At 35.5% G+C, this 16,178-nt stretch overlaps 1 protein-coding gene across 1 annotated transcript in view; it reads left to right on the top strand.

Moving 5' to 3' along the window:
- DACH1 (dachshund family transcription factor 1) overlaps positions 1–16,178 on the top strand; it is a 422,381-nt gene that overhangs the window by 171,707 nt on the left and 234,496 nt on the right. Inside the window, exon 2 of the mRNA XM_001924267.6 lies at positions 11,746–11,861. Within this exon, the coding sequence (XP_001924302.4) occupies positions 11,746–11,861 (116 nt within the window). The remainder of the gene's footprint in view (positions 1–11,745; positions 11,862–16,178) is intronic.

Below are 16,178 nucleotides of genomic sequence, written 5' to 3'. Positions count from 1 at the left end.
GCTGTGGTGTAGGTCACAGCCGAGGCTCAGATCTGGTGTTGCTGTTGCTGTGCGGTGGTGCAGGCCCTCAGCTGCAGCTCAGATTTGACTCTTATCCTGGGAACCTCCATATGCTGTGGGTCTGGCCCTAAAAAAGACAAAAGTAAAATAAAATAAAATAAAAATTAAAAATACAGTAGCAACTCTGATTAAGATTGAGAAAATAAATAAATATAGAAATTTATGTAACACCAAATTTGGCTCCTTGTTAATTCCCCTAAAATTAAAACATCACAAAAAGATATGTTTAAAGTAGTTCAATGAATTGTAATGTCCTAAGGACATTTAACCAAACATCGGAGGTTATCACATCAACATTTTTCTCAAGGTCAAAGGAATGCAAAAATACGGAGAACTGAGATATGCCCTATGCAACTGTCTGAAAACAATCATGTGCCAGACTGTATGATACTAACCATTTTCAGGAAGAAAAGATGAGCATGCGTTTGAGTAATTCAGTGTGTCACTGTAGGGCTTTGTGTGTGTGTTTAAGGTGGGGATGTGTTGTTAAGTAAGACGATTTCTTATTAGCAACTCCTCCTTTTCTTCAGTTGACTAACGTCTGTTTGCTCACACCTCATCTGTCCTGAGGTACTTCCGCCATCATGTTCCAACAACACTTCTTTGGAACATTTACTGCAATATTTAAAAAGATTTAGTGTAATTCTTTATGTATGTACCTATTTTCCCCAATAGACTGTGCTACTTGAAGTTAGGGACGGTATCTTGTTAGTATTTCTAGCACACATAGGAAGGTCCGATGTGTTAACATTTACTGTCTCTTCACCAAATGAACAAAGAAATATGGAATAGAGGTGGATTGCATGTTGATCAGGGCTTGGCTTTTGAAATCAGAGTGCCGTGGTTCACAAGTTTCTTTCTTCTTACTCTTTTCTTTTCTCTTCTCTTCTCTCTTTTCTTTTTTCTTTTTAGGGCTGCACCCACACTGTATGGAAGTTCCCAGGCCAGGGGTGGAATTGGAGCTGCAGGTGCTGCAGATGCAGGGGATCTGAGCCGAATCTGCGACTTACATGGCAGCTTCTGGTCATGCTGGATCATTTAATCCACCAAGTGAGGCCAGAGATCAAACTGTATCCTCATGGTTGCTAGTCCAGCTCATTTCTGTTGAGCTATAACGGGAACTCCTTACTGTTTCTTAGGACAATTTTTTAGATCAGTTTTAGGTTCAGTAGCCTAAAGGATACAATGTATTTCTGTATAGCCCCTGGTCTTACACAGCCACAGCCTCCCCTTTATTAACATTCCACCAAAAACAGAATATTTGTTACAACTGATGGCCCTACATTGAGGCATCAAAATCACTCCAAGTCCATAGTTTACATTAGGGTTCATTCTTGGTGTTGTGCACTCTTTGGGTTTAGACAAAAGTACAATGACAAGTATCCACCAGTATTGTATCACACAGAGTATTTTCACCCCCCTGAAAATTGTATACACATTGCCTATTCACCTTTCCCCCAATCCGTCCCCACTCTGGTACTTTTATGTGTGGCATATGGGATAAGGCATTTCTTTCTTGTATCTCAATTTCCTCATCAGTTAAATAAGGATAATAATAATACTTATCTTAAAGGTTTGTTATGAATTTTAAAAGAGTTAGATCACATAGTGAACACAGTGCTTAGGAGTTAGACAATAGAATGCAATTGTTATTATTTTATTTTTTAATGTACTACTCCAAATAAAATAAAAGCATTTGGGAAGAGGGCATTTGGAGTGTTGGACATGGGATCTCCTACAGAGGACAGTTGGATATTATTTTGAGATTGGAGCAATGGACATATATAGGGGCCAAATTCAAGATGATCTCTAAAAACAGACTGAGAGTCAACCAGAGTCCTGCCCATTTATGAAATGGGTTATGGTGTGTAGCAATGAAATAAAAGACTAAATACAATGTTTTGGTCAAACAAAATATAGCCAACAGCAACTGCAAAAAAAAAAAAAATCTAATCATTTGAAATTCAAACTGAAAAAATTATAAAAATGAAACTTCTTTCTTTGTGACTATGAAGTCATAGGTTGAATAAAAGGATTGGTTTAGATATTGCATGACTTAGTGGGAATTTTTTTAATATTAAATTTAAATTATATAGAATATAGTTTTGAAGTGTGACAGAAACCGTGGGAAAAAGGCCAATAAAGTATTAACTAGTTCCCAAACTTCAAGACAACCATTTACAATTGTTTCTCATTATTTTAGAATCTTTCCCTTAGGGGACTATAGTCAGTACTTGCAGATAATTTTGTAAAACAGTGTTGTGGCAGATTTATTTGTGAGAAGAAGAGAAAATTTTAAGGTGAGTAGAAGTTTAAAAATATTTAAGAGTTCCTATGATGACACAGTGGTAAGGAACCTGACTAGTATCCATGAGGGCATTGATTTGATCCTTGGCTGGTTAGTGGGTTAAGGATCCAGCATTACCATGAGCTGTGGTGTAGGTTATAGATGCGGCTCAGAGCTGGCATTGCTGTGGTTGCCTATGGTGTTGGCTGGCAGCTATAGCTCCTATTCATCCCCGAGCCTGGGAACTTCCATATGCCCTGGGTGAGGCCCTAAAAAGACAGAAAAAAAAATTAGCTCTCTAGACAAACATGTCATTAAATGCAATTTACAAACAGTATCCTCTCTGGGAAAATATCATGTATGTGGATGTGTAATGCATACTACGGAAAGGTAAAAATGAATAGCGTTGCAATTGAATATTATTTGATTAAAACTTTAAATTACTCCTTAGTCAATAAAATATTTATAGACTATGAATATACTCATGATAAATCACTAGATATACTTTATAACATGTCATTTACCATTGATGTAACTAAAGAATTTAAAAAGAATACATCAAGACCTCTGATTTGATAAAAACTTAATCTCAAAAAAATCTGTTTACTAGGTAAAGAAATCTATGATTGATATTAATTCTGAAATTTATATAACTAATATATCTCGAAGATTTTAAAGAATCTTCTTAATGTGGACCTCACATAGAGATTCTGTAAAAGGAGAGAGGGACTTATAAACTTTAGGGATTAGGTTTTCCCAGGTTTGTCAAACAGGGACTCTCTTTGGTATTTTGGGGTATAATTAATTGTTAACACAATATACAAATATACAGTATACACATGCTTAAGAATAGATTAGCCACATTTCAATATGTTTTAACTCTCATTTGGGGTAATTTCTGTTCCATATTTAATAGTTTCAACCAAGCTGGAGACTTCAGATATTTTGTCAATGACCTGTGAAACAGGACTTATATTATTATTATTATTATTTTTTTGTCTTTTTGTTGTTGTTGTTGCTATTTCTTGGGCCGCTCCTGTGGCATATGGAGGTTCCCAGGCTAGGGGTTGAATCCGAGCTGTAGCCACTGGCCTACGCCAGAGCCACAGCAACGTGGGATCCGAGCCGCGTCTGTGACCTACACCACAGCTCACGGCAACGCCGGATCATTAACCCACTGAGCAAGGGCAGGGACCGAACCCGCAACCTCATGGTTCCTAGTCGGATTCGTTAACCACTGCGCCACGACGGGAACTCCTGGATAGTGTGAATTTTAAAATCAGTGTCAACAATAATTCCTCCTCACCAGAGGAGCTAACTTCAACTCCTATTTATTTTCTGTTTGTAATGAATTCAGTTTACTTCTGTTAACCTTGCATGTGGGTAATTATCAACGCATATCAACTCTATAGAATATGTGAATTGCTGCTTTTCTTATCCCAGGAGACTAACTCATGTGACAGTTGTCATCTGACCTACGACGCAGAACATGTTTTGATAATATTAAGAGATGAGGAATTTTTATAATTTGAATATAATCACGCTTTTAGGAAGAACGTATTTCTTTAGAGCACACGTCTCCAAACAGACTTGCAGTAAATAACAGTTTCCGTGGTAAACTGTGTTTTAGTAAATGCCTATTTTAACACATTCTTAGAGATTTATAGTACACTGCAGCATAGTGAAGCCTCCGAGAAAGTGATCCCCACCCCTGAAAATAGTAAAAGCTGTGGGAATTTGTGAAGTTTTTTTCCACAAAATGTCTGTATATTGAATAAGTTTAACTGGGCATTTTCCTTATTTTTTTTTTTTTTTTGAGCACAGAACTTTTTTAAAAATTATATTTAATTCTTTTTCACAGAAAATTTTATGTTGTGCATTTGTATATGTCTTTGTTCAGTTGATGTAGAGAATTGCCTACTGTCTTAGTCTTTCTCAAGTTGCCAAACAGAATAGCATAAACTGGTTGGCTTAAGCAAGAGGAATTTCTTTCCTCGCAATTCTGGAGGCTGAAAGTCTGAGATCAGGTTATCACATGTTTAGTTCCTGGTGAGGGCTCTCTTCATGGGTTGTAGACTGCTGCCTTCTCACTGTGTCCCCACATGATTGAGAGAGAGAGCAGGCAAGCTCTCAGACATCTTTAATTGTGCAGGCACCAATCCCATCATGAGACCCGCACTGATATATCCTTATCTAGAGTTAATTCCCTGCCAAGAGCCCAGTCTTCAAATACCATCACACTGGGGTTAGGGCTTCAACATAAGAATTTGGGAGGAATGAAATTCAGTCTAGAACACCTGCCATGTAAAGAGTTGAGAGAGGAGTTCCCATTTTCCAGTGGTAAGAACCCGATTAATATTCATGGGGATGCGGGTTCGATTCCTGGCCTCTCTCAGTTGGTTAAGGATCTGGCATTGCCTGAGCTGTGCTATCAGTCACAGATGTGGCTTGGATCTGGTGTTGCTGTTGCTGTGGCTGTGGTGTAGGCTGGCAGCGGCAGCCCCTCTTTGTCCTCTAGTCTGGGAATTTCCACATGTTACAGGTACAGACATAAAGAACAAAAAACAGCAAGAAAAAAAAAATTGAGGGAATGTTGTGTGTTTTGTGCTCATGAGCCAGGAATCTGAAGGTGTTTTCCAAGTGTCCAGCTGGTGATATTTTAAGTACCTGCCCCATGGAACTTGGCATTTTTGTGATGGTGGGAAATTATCTCTTTGATGCGTCAATTCATAATCTATTTGTACTGAGAAGTACACATGGAAGGGAAACCTACCTACACAGAAAATACAAAAATGTGTCCAAATAAATGTGGGATACGAGATTGAGAAAGTTCTCAAATTCGTCATCATTGCAACAAAGTAATGTGTCTTTCAAAATTTTGCCAGCTATAGAAAAAAAAATTTCATGTAAAAGGGAAAATAATGCTAATCATATACTTCCTGGATTATTTATACTCTTGTTTTTCAAAAAGCCAAAAAATAAATTTCAACTAACAGCAAAAAAGATCTTTCTAAGGGAAAACTACCCAATTATAACTTGAGAATTATAAATCAGCTATGTCTTTGGATGTTTCTTTGCATCCTTTTATCTTGGTGGATCTATTTCATGAGTTTGATTTGATCTGGAAGATGTTAATGATTATTGGTTCTTTTCATATTTTGGATTAATTTATAGTTCTCACAAGGAGAATATTTTTGCATAATCATCTGTTTTTATTAGATATTTTAGAACTGGGATGGAAAAGAAAGAAAATTTAAGAGGATAAATTATATCTGGTTTCTGCTATGGATAGAGGTAAACCTCAGCACTGACCCATCAAGTGTAGCCAGGATCATGATTTGTTCACAATGATTTATTTGAAATATATGGCTGAAGTATTGACAGGGTGAACAAATTAGTTTAAAACTGTTTTTAGGATGCTCAGTGGTAACGAGCACAAATAGTATCCCTGAGAATGTGAGATCAATCCCTGGCCTCCCCCAGTGGATTAAGGATCCCCTGTTGCCATGAGCTAGTGTGTAAGTTGCAGATGTGGCTTAGATCCTGTGTCGCTGTGGCTGTGGTATAGGCCAGCAGCTGCAGCTGAGATTCAACCCCTGGCCAGGGAACTTCTATATGCTGAGGGTGCAACCCTAGAAAGCAAAAATAAATAAATAAATAAATAAAAATAAAAGCTGTTTTTATATTTCAAATGTAGTACATGCTTGCGACAGAGAAACTAAAATCTTCAGATGTAGAAGAAATGTAATTCTCCATCCAGTGTAATCCCTCCCAACAATCCAGAATGTTCCCTTATAGTCTTATTTCTTTGCATGTCTATTGAATCTTTACTTAATTTCTCTCTCTTTTGCTCTGGTCTGCCATATCTGTAGGTCTGTATCTTGCTTTTTCACTTAGAACAGTAGCATTGTCTTATGTTATCATAAATTCCTCCTAAACATCATTCTTTTTGACGCTATAATGTTTGGGTAGATATGTAAATCATTGAGCAAATTGTATCTTTCCAACCAGAAAAAAAAAACATATGTGTGGCTTATATGTGTGAATATATATACATTTCTCATATATCTTGGCTTGCCTTTGTAGAAGCAGTTTACTTAAAAAAATATGCAGAATATAAACACACAATTGGCACTTTCCTGGAGTGAATAGATTGGAGAGGGCAAATGAACTCTTGCAGATTAATGGAGCAAGATGCTTTCATCCCTAAATGTTTGTTGTGTCCCAAGACTAAAATCAGTGCTCACTTGCTGCCATATATTTTTCTTCTCTAATGTTATCCCGCAGGCTATTTAATTTTATCTTCCTCCTGAAAGAAAGGAGTGTATCTTTATCCTTGCAACTTTAATGTCTAGCTCATTGTTTGTTGTACAGTAGTTCCTTTCTTTCAGAGGGATGGATTAAGGAATTGAAAGGTGAAAAAAAAAAACGTTCCTTTCTCTCAACAGATAGGATTTGGAACCCAAATTTCTCCTCAGCAGCTACTTTTGCATTTTGCAATTTTTCGCCATCACAGTCTCTTTCTGGATTTCACATACTTGAGGAGATTTAAACTTAATGTCTCAAAAACTACTAACAAGATTAGCAGAAGATGGAGTCTGAGGAGAAGGTTAGGGGTTGAAAAATCTGTAATGTACCCTCCTTCGCACATTCCAATGCCTCTCACTCTTTGGATGAACTTAACCTCTTGTTAAGTTAGATTTTGTCTTCATCCTGAATAACCACACTAAATGGACTAGGAAGAGATGGTAAACATTGTACAGTGGTGGGAAAGAGAAAGAAATTAGCATGTGGCTGATTTAATAATGTAGACTAAGGAGAGATATCTACCTGGTGATCTAGCTGAAAAAACGGAACATTTTTATTCAGAACTGCAGGAAAGGATGTGCCTAAGTAGATTCCTAAATAAGTGAGATACCAGGTATGGCCATCTCTAAGCTAGTGCTCTGATCTTTTAATGTAAATGGTTGAAAATATTAAAGGCTGCACTCTGGCTCATGTGTGAAGCTGGCAAAAACAATTACCAAAGTCATAAATTTTGATTTCAGTCAAGCTATTAAGGGTAATAATTTATTTAAGTGAGGTCTTCTGCTTTGATTAGAACTAGGAGAGTTCAGCTGCTCTGATTCTCTGTGGGGAGAGCTGGGTTACTGGTACAGCTAAGGAGGCTTGAAGATGTCTGCTGTTGAGGCAATTGATCATTTCCCAAAGAAGTGTTTTTGCTAATTGTTTTACTTCCTCTTTCCAGTTGAGTTATTGTTTTCCTTTCCAAGAATAACTTTTTTCTAACAAGGCATTTTTTAAAGAATCATGATTTGAAAAGATATTCAGAGACATTAGATAGCTTGCTTGAGGTCGTACCTTCCAGGAAATTGTGGAGCCAGTATTTAAAGCTGGATGTATCAAGACAGTACAACCAGTGCTTCTGACCGCTGCACTTCACAGCTTCTACTGGAAGGTCCCTAAAGCTCTGTGGAAATTAATTTAAATATTCAAGTATTTTGCAATTAGTTCACCTTCTTAGATTTTCAGGAAATCTAATAGTTAATGACCAGGACTGCAGTAAGTGTAAAACACCTAGGACAGGAAAGTTTTGTCAATAAATAAACACTGAGGTGTGCAGAATGATTGGCCAATGGGACCTGCTGCATAGTACAGAGAACTCTACCCAATATTCTGTGATATCTATGTGGGAAAAGAATCTGAAAAAGAAGGAATGTGTGTACATGTATAACTTGAATCACTTTTTTGTATAGCAGAATTTATCACAATATGGTAAATCAACTATACTTAAATAAAATTATTAAAATATGAAAGAAAAAAAAAACCTTCTAACTTCCTCTTAACTAAGAGATGTCTTATGCAACACCAAGAAAAGGGTCCCACTTGTTCTTAGGCAGAAAGATAAGTAACTTGACTTCCCTTCTAAATCTTTCCTTGGAGTCTCCTCATTCTTTGCATAGACATCTCAAGACTGTGCTCACCCCTAATTGCAAAGTAATGCCCAATAGGGTGTAAGAGGATGGCTTTAGTGTGTTACCACCACTAAGGGTATTTACATTTTAATGGAAGGCTTTAAAAGATCTTTAAGCTTCATGAGTAAAAGCAGTAAATCTCTGTTGGTGGAATTGGAGGTGATGTGATAGATTGGGCAGGAACTATCTGGGGTAAAAAGAGCCCACTGGGTCTATTCTATTGTGAAATAAAGTGTTCCTACTTAGTAGCCTGACTTCTGCTTCCAGAGAGAGGGCTGTGGGGACAGCTCCTGTGGCCTGAATAATTAAGTACTGCTGAATAGTTTCATCTTTAAAAGCAAAAACCAAATTAGAGAACTAAAACTTTCAAATGCTAACTTCCTTGTCCTTTCCCACTTTACACACTGCATCTTGTTTGAGATTCCTCAATACTTCTGCTCTTTTTCTCTGAGCTTCCAGATGTATATTTAGCATCTTCAGACTCAGAATCCCAATTTTTCTTTTTTTTAATTTTCTTTTTTTTGGCATCTCTTTTTTCATTTCCTGGAAACATGGAGACTATTGGAATTGATGAGTAATTTGAAGAATTTGGCAGGATAGGCTTAGTAAATTGAGTTAAAATTTATTTAAACACCTACAATAGTGAGCCAGGCACTGAGCTAACTTTTAAGGACAAAAAAGCATATTTTATACACTTTTTGTCATACAGCCTTGGGAGTGAAACAAATAAACAGATTACATAATCAGTGCAGAAAGGGCTACAATAAGAGTTATATATCATAAGCTATCATAGCTCATATTCAGTAGAAAGAAAACACCCTAGAACTGGTTAGTTAGAAGAATGATATTAGTCAGGTGAAATGGGGATGAGGATGGAATGATGTAGTAAAAGGTTTTGATGGCAAAGGAGGCAGCTTGTGTAGGGAGAGTATAATAGGAGACCAAAGCAACATGGGACACTCTTAATAAATTCATTAGGTCCAAAAATAAGCCATGAATGTAGGAAAAAAAGCATGAGATTGGAAAAGTAGGCAGGGTCCAAGTATTGGAAGGCCTTAGTACTCTGCTAAGGAGTGTCAACACTCTAGGGAACTATTGCTATCTTAAAACAATTGGAAAACATGATTAAATTTACATTTTAGAGAAAATCCTTCCAAAATCAGTACAGAAAGTTATCTAGACTCTCCACTCCAGAATGTACAGTGGGATAAAACTGAAGGGATTGATCTGAAATATAGGTGCGGGGATAGAGAAAAGGGGATATCTTCATTGGGATGATATTTGGGAGTATAAAGGAAGAGAAAGATACGCTGAATTTGGGATTTGGGGCTTAGTCAATGGGGTGCCTTTTTGTTGAACCAAGGAAAAATAATTTTTAATGGAGGAGTTGCGACATTCAGATCTGGACATCTAAATCCTAGATTATTATAGAACATCCAAGCAAGGATTTCCAGTAGACAGGCCTTAATTTGCCAGAATCCCAGAAGGAAGATTTAGACTGTAGGTAATACATTTAGCTGTTATTTCTTAACATCTCTGCGATAATAGAAGAGATCATTCAGGGAGAATGGAGACTATCAGTGGGCTGTTGGTGGACTCTAGGCAAATTACAGGAGGTAAGGAATCAGCTAAGAATGAAGAATAATAAATAAGAATAAGACTATGTAGCCAGAGAGATGCATCAGAATATGCAGGTCAATGTCCTTATTGGTTGTTGGTTAGCAAAATGAGCACGTGCATGATCTACTTACTCTTGGTTCAGAGTCCTCCAGGATCTGGCCTTCAGCAGTAAGTCTAGCAGTATTTTTTTCTGTTCCTCATCTGACTTTTTTCAACTCATTGGAAACAAATCTGTACATTCATACTTTTTCATGTTACCATTCATTTCTCCCATTCTCACTAGAGTGCTTTCTTCCATTCTTTACCTCTCCCTGTCCAATTCAATCTTCAGAATTCTCTTCTAATCTTTGAGAGCCATACAATCTTATCTCTCTTCTCTCAACATGGATGTACCATCATCCAGCCAAACTTCCAGTTAATGTTCAGATTGTAACTTGCTTAGAACACAGCACATTCTGGTTTGCACCATACTGCTTTAGGCAAAAGATTTGTCCCTCTTGGCAAGAGTATAAATCCCAAAGACTAAGAATCCATTCTCCATTAGCCTCTACAGTGACTTGCTTTGAAAACAGCAAGTGCTTACTAATATTTCTTAAATGACTACATATATTACTTATGCTAAATAGTAGAGATAGAATATTTTAGTCTGTGATGAGGCAAAGGATCTCAGCTAAGGCTGACATGGAAATGCTTTTTAATGAAGGATCTCTTTGGAGGTTTTGATATATCTTGGCTCATATTGACCAGATAAATGATGGAAAAGCATTTCATAAAAGTACATTCGTGATACAGAGGCAAAGAGTGGAAACATAATGCTAATTATGTTTGTTTTAAAAATTGCTAATATTATATTCTTCATGTTCTTCTTATACAAGGATAGTGAATTCTTTTATCTTTTCATCATCTGCTTTATAGTTTTAAAAATTATTCTTGTGCAGTAGGCAAGCAAAGGAGGAGCACTGCTAAAATACAAACACACAAAGTGTTTTTGTTTATCCTAAAGGCAGATATAAGATGCTACACGGGCCATTTCTCAATGATGTCCTACAAATAATCCTAAGCCTTTCCAATGTATTTTAGTATATTTAAAGTAAGGCAACCTAGCGAGGTTATTCATTTAAATAGAATAAGGGTTAAATGATAACTTGACTTATCTTTTAAATGACAAAAAATAAAGAAATTGCAAGACCTTTTCACACATTAGATATGTATTGTCATTTATCATCTAGATATCAGGCTAGCAGTGCGAAGTAATAAAACATATCATCGAAAAATGTGCTATAGGTCTGAATCACTCTTTCATTCCACCTCCCAGCTAACTGTAGTATTAAATCAAACAAGCAGAACATTTCCTTAGGCAGCCATTGCCTTTTAATTTCCTGAAGAACCTTAAAATATCATTCATTACAAGTACTACACATATTTGGTTTTTAAAAGTCTCATAAATCAATAGCAGGCTGACTGTAATAATTATTACAAGTTAGTGCATAATTTTCGTGCTGAAGGCTGCATGCAGAACTTTAGCATATGCAAACGAGGCAATTCAAACTGTGTATAGATATTAATATGAAGAAGCAGGTAACGAGGTGCAGGCTATGAATTATGCATCAAGAGTGGCTGATCTTCAATGAGGAAAATGAATTCAGCATGTAATCTAATTAGTGATGGAAGTCTATTACATCTAACTGCAAAAGCAACCGTCCTTGAAACAAATTTATTTACAGTCCATGTTACCACTTGAAACAACTTTGAAATGATGTGTAAGACAACAGCTTAATTGTAAAAATTTTTTGTTTGTTTCAGTTCTAGACCTGGAAGGCCTCCTAAGAGGACTCAAAGTGTCACCTCCCCAGAGAACTCTCATATCATGCCACATTCTGTCCCAGGCCTTATGTCTCCTGGGATAATCCCACCAACAGGTAAGAGTGCTACCTATTTATGCCAAAAATATTTAAAACCAGCCAATGCCAGAGCTCATATATATATACCTGTGTTTATATAGATACTTAGACTCATCAGTTATGTTTTAGTCACAGTAAGATAATGTTACTGATGAGAATTTACTTCAAAATTATGATTATCATCATTCCTTTATTTGAAATAAAACGAAAGAAGTTTAATTGAACACAGTGCTAGGAGTAATTCTAATTAATTCTCTTGCTGATATCAAACAACACGTTATGGTCCTTATGTTCTTGTTAAGGAATTGAAGCTCAGAGAGAAATCGGACTTTCCCAAGGTCAATCATCTGGCCACTGTCAATGCTTATTCAAACCCAGGTCTCAGATGTCTAAGCTTATTTGTCATTTCATAGGAACTCCAAAATCCAGTCTATTTTGAATACACCTAAACAAACTAGTGTAACTATGCTGAATAGAAATATCTTCTATTTTTCCAAAATTATTTCTATTAGAAACATTTGAAAGCTGTTTACTACTAGAATTTTGCAACTGTGCAAATAAAAATAGGGTCTTGACCACATATGCTCTCCACCATAAACAACTTCAATAATGTGCTACATGCAAAAATAACTCATTTCACTTTTACCACCTGGATGTGTTCATTAATTCTTGTATATACTTACACACATCTGCCTACTTTCCATGTTTTATACAGACTCAAACCAGATAAAAATAACAATAATATATTATTATTATTTTATAACATAATATTTCTATTAATTCTTGCCATCATGAAAATTTACTGAGGAGATATACATATAAACATTTAATTGTCATTTAACATGACGGATACAGGAAAGATAAATTGGCAAGATCAGGAGAAAGGCTTCATGTTTTTCTCTGAAATCTGATATGAATGTTTTCTTTTTCTTTTATAACATTTGAGTTTCTCTAAACCATAGTATAATTATGGGTATCTTATTTCACATTCCATACGTGGTTAAAAGCTCTTCAGAAGCAATGACCCTTTTAACTCACCTTTATTTTTGTAGCATCATCTAAATAGTTTGTTTGCTTTTGTGAACCTTTATCAACTATCCACTGAGTTGAATTTGAAGTTATTTGTTTATGTATTTAACTTTTTTCAGTAATATAGCAAATATTCCTAAAAGTAGATAATTCACATGTCCAAGAAAATTTTTGCAGATGAAAAAATTGAGAGAAAGAAAAAATGAAATCAATAGTGGAAAACAACCCAATTACAGAGCTGTTATCATCACTTCTATTCATTTAGTTAGCCATGATTCACAAGTAGCTGTATCCTACTGCCTGAGATTCTAATTCCAAATTTGATATTTAGAAAAGAAGTACGTAGTGTTTTGTTAAGCCTTAACTGCTTTTATTTAACTAGATAAAATTTCCCGACGTGTAGATTTTTTGGGGAGGCGGGGTGATACCACAGGCAAGATGGAAAGAAAATTTAACTTTTCATGTTATATGACTGAAAGACTCAGGTGTGCTAGAAGAAACTTAACTTCTAAAGAACTATGTTTTGAGGCTTTAAAAATAATCATTTTAATAGTCATTATTTTGTATTTGATAAATTTGTATTTACTCTCACTTACCAGCTATGTTTTGGGTGAAAAGTACTCTAGATGGTTTTCATATTAAAATAGGGAAGATATGGTTCCAAATTGCCTGCCAACATTTTAAGGTGGAAATAAATACTTTATTACCAAAGCCAAGGTGAGATAAGATGATGCAGTTACAATTGAACATTTCACATAATTAAGACCATCAAATAACTCTGAGGTAAGTGAAGTTTCTAAGTAATTAAAGATCATATGACAAAACTCAGGATCAAAGTATTGTCATTCTTGATAGATTTCTTTCTGAAATATTTTATACACTTTCCAGTTTGGTGAACAGAGACACTGAAGATAAATTTGATGCATAAGGAGTTCCCGCCTTGGCTCAGTGGTTAACGAACCCAACTAGCATCCATGAGGATGCGAGTTCAATACCTGGTCTCGCTCAGTGGGTTAAGGATCTGGTGTTGCCGTAAACTGTGGTGTAGGTTGTAGATTCGGCTTGAATCTTTCATTGCTGTGGCTGCGGTGTAGGCCAGTGGCTGCGGTGTAGGCCAGTGGCCACAGCTCCAATTTGACCCCTAGCCTGGGAACTTCCATATGCCACAGGTGCAGCCCTAAAAAGCAAAAAAAAAAAAATTGATGTGTGATCATGGACATTTATTTGGAAGGAGGAACATTTCATGTATTTCAATTGCTGTGCTGTCTCCTCAGATATTATTTTTAAACTTTTGTTCTTCCTAATATGTAGTGAGCCTAGAAACCAGGACTTCTCTCAAGTTCATAAAGCATTACATTGAAAAAGACCTTAAGCACTTATAATCCATGGAAGGATGAGGAAATGGAGACTCACCAAGAGAGTAGACTGGATTTGAAGGAGTGGATATTGGACAGTTTAGTACTTTATAGAGCTCAGTGAATAGCTTTACAACAGGGTGTGAGAGCTCATGCTTGGCTACTTTACTTACTTTCAATTTGTAGACATTAGTCCAAAGATTTGAAACTGCCAGAAGTTTGACTGTTGCACCTGACTGGTGCTATTTTAATATATTCAATAGGATTGCTTCTTTTTACATCAAAATTTTCTAGATGAAGAATTTTAGATTTTAGAGAATACAGACTAACATCTCTATCCCTTGAGAATGGGTTATTTACTAGCTAAAAACATCTGGAAATGTGATGGTCTTAAAGAAATCTTATAGTTCTAAAGAGCTTATAACACTTTTCTCCCAAAGAGTGGTGTCTAGGGGGAATATGATTAAATATAGATGTGTAGACTTGTATGCTACATACAATAAAACTTTATTTAAAAATAAAATGTTATTTAAAAATACTACTATTACTTTAAAAATAATTTTTTTTTCTTGAGATGGGAAAGATGAAGTATGTTTTTTTAAACAGTGAAAAAGTTTTATCAGTAATTTTGATATTAACCAAACAAGTTAGAGGACTTTTCTACTATATTTTTAATGTGTGAGTTTGGAGTCGAATTTTTTTTGTAAGACTAACAAACAACAAGCAAAGTTATAGACCTAAAAAAAAAAAAAAAAAGAAAGAAAAAAAACCACTCATCCTCAAATCTCAAATCCTTTCTAAGATTTATATCATCAACTGCCTAAAAACATTGACCTATACTTTTGTACTTCAAGTATTATCATTTGAAAAGTATAAAAGATGCAAATTAGATTTACCTTCAAGTTTGCCAAATGGGGGAGGGATGTATTTATTTAGACAGTTTATAACAATCTGTCAATTTGTTTCTAATCATTCCCTAATTTTTCTTTTTAACCATTGAGCATTGGAGTTAAATAATAATCTTTCCTAGAGGAATCTGTTTTTCAGGAAAATATTTTGACCATTTTTATGTTTTTGGAAAAGCATCTTCCTAGCCCTAAGAGTATGTATTTAGGTATCTACAACTTGAAAGAAAAAGAAAAAAACTTTGAGATTGCTTATAGGGTTATCTGTTTGCTATTTTGGTTGTTCAAGTAGGCTTGTGTGTAACCTCAGAAGGGGGTGTGGGCAGATGGTGATAATTTCCAAAATTTATGGTTGTCACCCGATACCATAGCAACCAGAAGTGGAAGTTAATGAAAGAAAGAAGGCTCTTTGTAGAGGCTCACAACACAACACCTCCTGGAGGGCTCCCTACATTTATTTGGACTGAGCACATGTCATAAATCATTTTTGATAATAAATACCAGTTTGGAATAAATCCACCCTAGCAACAGAGTTCCAATAACATTCATACTTTTTATAGAATCATGTGTATTTTACAGTTACGGAAAGGGTTATTTAGGAATTCTAAATATTCCAGTCTTGTACTGGCAGTGCAATTTGTATAGCCTACATGGACAACTTCCTGATTTTCTCTTTGGGGCAGAAAGCAAACTAGTTTTGAAATACAATTTTCATCTAAGTCTTAAGAAGTAACACAGTGAGTCCCAATTATTTGCATGTAAAAGTTTTTTTTTAAAGTTATTCATTATTTTTCCCCAAATCTTCAAATTAAATTAATGAATGATTCATAGTTTTACTTCTTGAACACATCTTTTGTTTTATTGTGACCTTGTAGACTCATAATCAATATGCCTTCAGGATTTTAAAAAGCAGTTGTAAACACACATTCACTATGCTTAAAAGGTAAGAGCTTATAAATGCAATTTTACCATTTTGGAAACAATACTAGGCCAGAGCAATATTAATCCAGAGTTAATCCTGTTGAAACATTCTTATCTTAAAAAAA

This window comes from Sus scrofa, chromosome 11 (genome assembly GCF_000003025.6).
Source record: "Sus scrofa isolate TJ Tabasco breed Duroc chromosome 11, Sscrofa11.1, whole genome shotgun sequence".
Taxonomy (NCBI): domain Eukaryota; kingdom Metazoa; phylum Chordata; class Mammalia; order Artiodactyla; family Suidae; genus Sus; species Sus scrofa.
Note: the sequence above shows the minus strand (reverse complement) of the source record. Positions and strands in the feature narration are given on the sequence as shown.